Genomic DNA, 8,168 nt, shown 5'->3' with positions numbered 1-8,168 from the left:
TAACTTGTGTCAGTCTAAGGCCCGTGCTGCCCCAAGTTCCTAAAAGTGAGATAACGTCCAGCCAAGCTTCACCCTCGTTAAGGTAAAAATATGATCTGTTTGGACTTTTGTTCCACTTTGTGTTTTTCTTCCTCTGTGCTACGCCAGCTATCTTAGCCACACACACTAGGCACACATGTATAGAGGCCCAGAGGAGATGGTTGGGCAGGATTATTATTCCTGTAAAAGATGACTTTTTTTTTTTTTTTTTAGGAAAATCCTACAGACTCTACCTTTAAGTCAAAACAAGCAGCAAATCCTCCACCTGCCCCCGCTACTTTTGATTTCAAATAGAAACAAAATCCATCACACATTTAAAAAAACTGGAAGTTGTTTTTAAGCCCAGAATAAAAGAGAAGCTTCCATATGACTACAACAGGGACGGTGCATCGTACAAACAACAATGACAAAACCTGATCAATGACCAGAATAACAAAGTGATTATTTGATCACTAAAATGATCTGTTACTACAGCTTTAGTGAGGAGAGATTATAATCCATTACAATCTCTCAGACTCCAGCATGCCTGGCTCCACGCTCAGGCTCAGATCAGTAAACATTTGAAACATGGTGTGAGTATCAGTGAAAGTGTCAGGTTCAGCTCACCTCTCCTCTCTGCCTCTTGTTTGATCAGTGGATGGAGAACCAGGACTGTGAGGAGGCCTCAGTCTACCCCTGCTGCAGCCAGTCCACCTTCCCTTACAAGCAGGACGTCTTCGAGCTGTGCATCAAACGGGCCATCATGGAGCTGGACAGAAGCACCAGCTACCATCTGGACAGCAAGACCCCCGGACCCCGGTTCGACATCAACGACACCATCAGAGCCATCGTGTTGGAGTTCCAGAGCACCTACCTCTTCACGCTGGCGTACGAGAAGATGTACCAGTTTTACTGCGAGGTAGGGTCTGCTCTCCAGCACGTTTCACTTCTTTGCTGTCCCTCGCAGATGTCGTCTTCTTTCTGCTGACTTTCAAATCGTGCTCATGTTTCAGGTCGATGCCTGGATCATGGAGGAGTTACGTTACGCCCCTGCAGGCCTCAGTCACGGCTGGTTCATCAGCAACCTGGAGTTCTACGACCTGCAGGACAGTCTGTCTGATGGCACGCTGGTCGCCATGGCACTGTCGGTAGCTGTCGCTTTCAGCGTCATGCTCCTCACCACCTGGAACGTCATCATCAGTCTGTACGCCATCCTGTCCATAGCTGGGACCATCTTTGTCACGGTGGGCTCCCTGGTGCTCCTGGGCTGGGAACTCAACGTCCTGGAGTCCGTCACGATCTCCGTCGCTGTCGGACTGTCTGTGGACTTCGCCGTCCACTATGGCGTGGCTTACCGCCTCGCCCCTGAGCCCGACCGGGAAGGGAAGGTGATTTTCTCCCTCAGCCGCATGGGCTCTGCCATCGCCATGGCAGCGCTGACCACCTTCGTAGCAGGGGCCATGATGATGCCCTCCACTGTCCTGGCCTACACACAGCTGGGCACCTTCATGATGCTGATCATGTGCATCAGCTGGGCCTTCGCCACCTTCTTCTTTCAGTGCATGTGCCGCTGCCTGGGGCCCCAGGGGACCTTCGGCCAGATCCCCCTGCCCAACAAGCTGCAGTGTCAGGTGTTCTCCGAGGTCGCGTCACCACACCCCGCACCTCAAGGGAAAGCCTCTGGTCTAGGAAAGTACCAGCTGGAGGGCGGGGGACAGGAAGTGGAGCATTACGAGTTGGAGCCGTTGGCGAGCAGTCAGAAATCTGAGGAGAGGCCTGGAGAGGAGCAGGACGAGTGCGCCCAGCTCTACAACGGCATCTCCCCTCACCACCTCCCCACTCCATATCCACACACACATTACAAGAGCAGACCCGAGTCCAGGAGACCTGAGTCCAGCAGGACCGAGTCCAGCAGGACCGAGTCCAGCAGACCCAGCTCTGAGAACGGGCTGGTAGCAGCTCTGAGCACACAGACCAGGTGTCTGTTCTGTCAGAACTGCACACCTGGGGACCCTCCCCCTCCCACTCATCTACCTCAGCAGTGGACCACCTGCTCCTGTGCTCAGTCCACCAAGGACTCTTCTTCCTGCCCCCCCACTCCCCAGCTCTTCCCGCTCTCAGGACACTCCCCCAGCAAGCAGAACGTAGCCCTGTTGTCCACAAACCTGGACCCGGTCTTGGCTCACCTGGAGTGCTGCATGCACTACGTCAACAGTTCTCCTGCACACTTCCACCACTGCTCCCCGGGAAGAGCAGGGGCCCCCAGGCCAGGGGCCACCCACAGCTGCCATCTCAGGAACTACTGCGTCCACACTGCAAGACAGCAGAGTACCACATCCACAGCTCCAAACCAGGACCCAGACCCTGCGTCAGGTCCCAGCTCAGAGCCTGTGGGACCAGAGGGTGATCACAGACATCGGTCCTCAAGTCTAAAGTGCCAAAACACAGGGGCCCCAGCACCCCCTCAGAACCAGACCCAACTCCCCACCCTGTCCCCATGTGGGACACACACAGCTGAGCAGAGTCAGTCTGAAAACCAGGTCTCCAGCACACCCACAGACCCCGCTCTGACGGCGAGTGGTCAGGAGAGAGGTGTCAGAGCGCTTAGACAGAGCTCTGAGGAGCTGCCGCCACCGCCGCGAGCGTCCTCAGCCTCTCCAAAGAAACTCTGCTCTCCCAGCAGGACGCTGAAAGTCAAGTGCAATACAGCTTCAGAGTTTAACGTGCCAAAAGCTGAAACCAACGTGCCTCCTCGAGCAGCCCGCACTAGCCCGCCCACTGAGAGCCTGTGCTGATGACTCTGATCCAGAACCTGTAGCAGATACCCTCAAACCACACGCTCCAGAACCAAACCAACCAAAAAAGGTGTGTGACCTGTTTGTTGACCAAGTGCCTCGATCTGATCCCTCTCACCGCCTCACACACTGATGCTTTCCTCTCCATCCTTTTTTACTCGGAGCATTTTCCCGTCTGGTTTCATGACGCGTCACCAGTTAAACTCTTCAGCTTCATTTGCACCGTTAAGAGAATGAAAACGTACAGTATCTGTTTTACTGTGCTGCAGGTATTTATCGATGACATGATCGCAGAAGCTGTGCTTAACATCCCCCATATTTCACCAGCTGATGAAATCACTCAGACTTTTTGTGTTTCGGGATCAAGTGTCAAATTCAGTGTGCTCTTGTGTTCACGTTGCCTCACGCCTCAAAAATGATTAAAAGTGTTTTTTTATTATCCATTACCTGACTGTGTCTCACTGTCTGCTCGTTGGCATGCGTGGAGCTGCCCTCACCGGCAGATTACCCGCTGCATGTGGACAAAAGTATTTTTAAAAAAGAATGAGGGGGGTGTTGGTTTTCAAAAATACCGGCTACGTGTGGACAGGGCCTGAAGTATGACCTGTGACCATCTGACGAGGTACAGAGCTTGTGAAAGTAGTCATAGCCAGGGGTAGGTACGAGTAATCAAGGACAAGTAAACAAGTACAAGTCATTGAGTACGTGTCTGAAAAATGTTCACTGCCCAAACCACATTAATCTGTGTTCTCAGAGCATTTTTTACTGACCATTAAAAAACAAAGGAATAAACTAAATACAGAAACTGCTGCTAAGTGGTCCAGCTGAAATCTACAAAAGTTCCTGTTCGCTCCAACTTACACAATCTTAATATCATTTCAGACTAAACTGAGTTTTATCATTTGAAACATCTCTCAGTATGTTTTAGTGCTGCCACATGATAAAAAATTGACTCAAGTTAATCATGTGTATTCTGTGATTGATCAGGATTAATTACATATTTCAGGTTATGGTCTACAGACACAAGCTATTAAAATACTACAGTGGACTTGAGTTTTGTTTTTAATAGTGCTGTCAAATAAAACTTTGAGTCAGATTAATCTAAGGGTTGCTGTGAATACTAATCATGTTTCGTCTAGCATGAGCAAACAGACTTAAGAGAGGAAAGGAAACATTTTTGCTCTTAATATGTTTAACACCATTTACAGTTCATGGTGACAGAAAAAAAAAGAAAACTTTGTGGCCCTTTGCTTCTTGATGAAGCCTTGCTCAATGCATCTTAGGAAGGAACTTGCTTAGTCTTTTTAAAAAGCGTGTGCTTTAATGATACTAATGGGTCTGGAGTTTACTGTGATCCACTTCACTTTGTGTGACTTAGTCTGAGGTCGACTTGCTGAGGCCCCGACGTTTGATGAGGCCTGTTCGTCACATGTAGGGCAACACTTAAGCCAAAGTGCTACCAAAGAGAGAACTCCTTCCTGCAGTGTGGGTAACACTTAATGTTGTGTAACTATTATTTTATTTGTTTGTTTATTTATTCTCAAATCTGGACAAACTGCCCAGAATGCGCTGTTAGCAGTGGGGTATAAAGTAGTTGAAAGCCATACTTGAGTAAAAATAAAAATATCTTACTTGAAATCTACTCCCGTAAAAGTGAAAGTCTCCCACTAAAAATTCCCTTGAGTTAAAGTCTTAAACTAGCTCAAATTAAAAGTACTCAAGTATCAGAGGAAAAAGTATAAAACAAAAATTACAAAACAAAACTACTAGAAATAGCTGTTTCTCTCACAAACTTTAAGATTAATTCTCCCTCCCTTCCTCAACTCCCTACCCCCTTCACCCCCTTCCTCCTTCCTTCTCCTCTTGCTCCCTTTTTCTAGGTCTGTTGTTGAGTTTTGAAATGATATCTTGTTGTTGTTTTTCAGCAAACACAGGAGGCACTTCATCCTGTAGGATGAACCTTTAATCCTGACAAAAGGCTAAAGTGTTTTGTAGATATGGCGACAGGTGTCCATCTTCTCCTGAAGCTGAACTAGCAGGTGGTGTGGTGGGGTTGGTGTGGTGAGGTGGGGTTGGTATGGTGTGTGTGTGTGTGTGTGTGTGTGTGTGTGTGTGTGTGTGTGTGTGTGTGTGGGGGGGGGGGGGGGGGGGGGGGGGGGGGGGGGGTGGGGTGGGGGGGGCAGCGTGGGGGTGATGGTGGTGGTGTGGTGGGGGTGCAGTGGAGGACTTGGTGGTGGTGGTGTGGTGGCAGTAGGGGTGGTGTTGTGGTGCCATGGGGTTGGGGCTGTGGTGGTGTTGGGGTGGGGTTGCTGGTGTGGTGCTGTGGAGTTGGTTGTGTGATGTTGGTGCGGTGTGGTGGTACGGTGTGGATGTGGTGGTGGTGTGGTGCTGGTAGTGGTGGTACGCTGTAGATGTGGTGGTGTGGTGGAGCCATGGCGTTGGGGCTGTGGTGGTGTTGGGATGGGGTTGCTGGTGTGGTGGTGCTGTGGAGTTGGTTGTGTGATGTTGGTGCGGTGTGGTGGTACGGTGTGGATGTGGTGGTGGTGTGGTGTGGTGGAGCCATGGGGTTGGGGATGTGGTGGTGGTACAGTTCAGTGGTAGTGTAGTGGTTGTGTGTGGTTGTGTGAATGTGTATGTGTTGGTGCGGTGTGGTGATGGGGTTGTAGTGGAGTTGTTGGTGTGGTGGGGTTGGTGGTGTAGTGGTGCCATGGGATTGAGGCTGTGGTGGTGTTGGGGTGGGGTTGCTGGTGTGGGTGGTGCTATGGAGTTGGTTGTGTGGTGTTGTGGTGTGGTGGTGGTACGGTGTGGATGTGGTGGTGCTATGGAGTTGGTTGTGTGTTGTTGTGGTGTGGTGGTGTGGTGTGTGGAGCCATGGGGTTGGGGATGTGGTGGGTGGTGCAGTACAATTGTGTAGTGGTGGTTGTGGTGGTGGTGTGAATGTGATGTGGTGGTGCGGTGGGTTGGTGGTGTGAATGTGTATGTGGCGGTGCGGTGTGGTGGTAGTGCGGTGTGTTGGTGGTGTGGTGGTGTGGTGTGGTGGTGGTGTGGTGGTGGGGTTGGCGGTGTTGTGGTGGGGTTGTGGTGCGGTGTGTTGGTGGCATGGTGGTGGGGTTGTGGTGGGGTTGGTGGTGTTGTTGTGGGGTTGTGGTGGGGTTGGCGGTGCGGTGGTAGCATGCAGAGAAGATGCGGTCTCGATGACTCATACATGATGAGACCGTTGTATACATATTTTAATTTTGTAGTGAGATGTAGCAAAGTAAAAATTGTCATAAATACAGAAACTCAAGTCAAGTAGAGATCTTTCAAATCCGACCTGAGAACAGTAACAAAGCCCTTTTCCTCCATTCCTTTACTCCACTGCTTGTCAGAGACGTCTCAGGGATTCAGAGTCAATGGCCCTCATTCATCAATCTTGCGTGGAATTTGCGCACATCATGGTGTAAAAACGAGTTTAAGGTAACGTTCACATGTGATTTATGAAACGTGCGTACCAGGGCCAATCACGGTGTACACCTGATCAGGTGTTGAGAAATGTGGCGCAGAAAACAATCGTAGTTTCCACAACACGCCCCTAAATATTCAAGGTTCAGCTGGCCGAACCCACGGAATTTGCGACAAAGAGGGACGCGTTAGGGGAAAAAGGGAACTTCTCCATGCTGGGAATTGACAACGCCATAGCAACAGAGTTGGAGAGGAAATGACACCCGCGTTATTTGGCAGTCAGAAAAGTGGCGGAAAAGTAGAGCGTATCAGAAAAAACTCACCTGCAACGAAATCACTGCAGTAATTCAGCTTGGGTGGATGTGACAAAGTAAAATACAGTTTTAATAGTTTTTTAAACATTTAATTTACACAGCCTTCGTTTATACCTTCATTAATTCATCCATGATGTCTGACTATTAGAAGTCACAATATCATTAACCGTTTCCGTTCAGGACCAGCAACGTGGAAAGTTGTCTTTTAAAGATTTGTTTGAGCTCTGAAAGAAGCTGCAGACTCCAAGCCTGAACCTGAACCTGAACCCGAACCTGAACCTGGCACAGTAGACCAGAGTTTATGATTATTCGTACCACGAAACGAGCACATAGACACACATGTAAATGAACGCCTTTAGTTATGGAATAGCCACTTTGGCGCACACAGTTCATGTTTACATGATAATATTGTGAGGAGTGAAATAATCATCTTCACAGTAGATCCTGTAATCAAACAGCTTCCTTAAAAAAAATCCAGGCTAAAAGTTTGATTCAGCATCGTCTGAATGTTCTCTGCTCAGACTTTATCATGAACATGGGAGTGTTTTGAAAACTGATATCCACCTCTTTATTTTTTTTATTTTAATTTTTTAGGTAAACCGATAGAGGAAACACATTTTTTCACTGGGAGGAATCAGCTGACAGCTCGCGCTGCTCTATCATAGCAAAGTATTTTATAGATTGGCAGAAGAAGAGTAAAATGTTAGAAGCATTATTGGTGTTATAGCTAATTCAACGATCTAAATATTAATCTAAGACCATCAGTTTTAATTCCTGAAAATTTTTTGTGTTCATATGATCTAATAATTCTGCTCCACAGACAGATTTTACTCGCTGCACCACGCTCCCCACTGAAATGAAACTTGCGTACAGGAACTCAGACCTGGCGTGGGATTTGAGCGTACCCGACTCCCACGTTCAGATTGATAAATGCTGATCTGTGCGTGGAAAGGAGCGCACGCCCATTTTTTGGGTGTAAGCACATTTGCAAAAATGCGCTCTTGCGGCTGCAGTTAGTCCAGAACTCTGCGGCACGACTTTTAACAGGGGCCAGAAAGCGCGAACATATCACCCCAATTTTAGCTTCTTTGCACTGGCTCCCTGTTAATTTTAGACTTGATTTTAAGATCCTTTTGTTTGTTTTGAAAGCTTTGAATGGACTGGCCCCTCAATACATCACAGACAGCCTCCAAATTTACCCGGCGCGTGCTCTGAGGTCTGAGAGCCGGTCCAAGCTCATGGTGCCTAGGATGAAACTTAAAACCAGATGGGACAGGGCCTTCTCTGTGGTCGGTCCCAAACTCTGGAACGCTTTGCCCCTCCACGTGTGAATGGCCCCCACAGTAAACTGCTCCTGATGACGGGATTAATCTGATGAATGTTTGAATGTGGACAGCCCTGGTATTTGATACATTCTTGATATATAATTCCCCCCCCCCCCACACACACACACACACACACACACACACACACACACACACACACACACACACACACACACACACACACAGAGACACACACACTCACACACACACACACACACACACACACACACACAGACACACACACTCACACACACTCACACACACACACACACACA

At 48.7% G+C, this 8,168-nt stretch overlaps 1 protein-coding gene across 2 annotated transcripts in view; it reads left to right on the top strand.

Annotated features, from left to right (window-relative positions):
• Positions 1-3,281, top strand: part of disp1 (dispatched homolog 1 (Drosophila)) — a 111,569-nt gene extending 108,288 nt beyond the window's left edge. For both annotated transcript variants that reach the window (XM_074685116.1, XM_074685117.1), the window contains 2 exons: positions 674-937; positions 1,032-3,281. In XM_074685116.1, the coding sequence (XP_074541217.1) occupies positions 674-937; positions 1,032-2,813 (2,046 nt within the window). In that variant the 3' untranslated portion in view covers positions 2,814-3,281. The remainder of the gene's footprint in view (positions 1-673; positions 938-1,031) is intronic.
• Positions 3,282-8,168: the final 4,887 nt, after the last annotated feature.

The sequence above is a fragment of the Halichoeres trimaculatus genome, unplaced genomic scaffold, assembly GCF_033239565.1.
Source record: "Halichoeres trimaculatus isolate MK-OKI-2021-1 unplaced genomic scaffold, fHalTri1.1 fHalTri1_scaffold_13, whole genome shotgun sequence".
In the NCBI taxonomy this organism is placed as follows: Eukaryota; Metazoa; Chordata; class Actinopteri; order Labriformes; family Labridae; genus Halichoeres; species Halichoeres trimaculatus.
The sequence above is the reverse complement of the archived record's forward strand: the minus strand, read 5'-3'. Positions and strand labels throughout refer to the sequence as shown.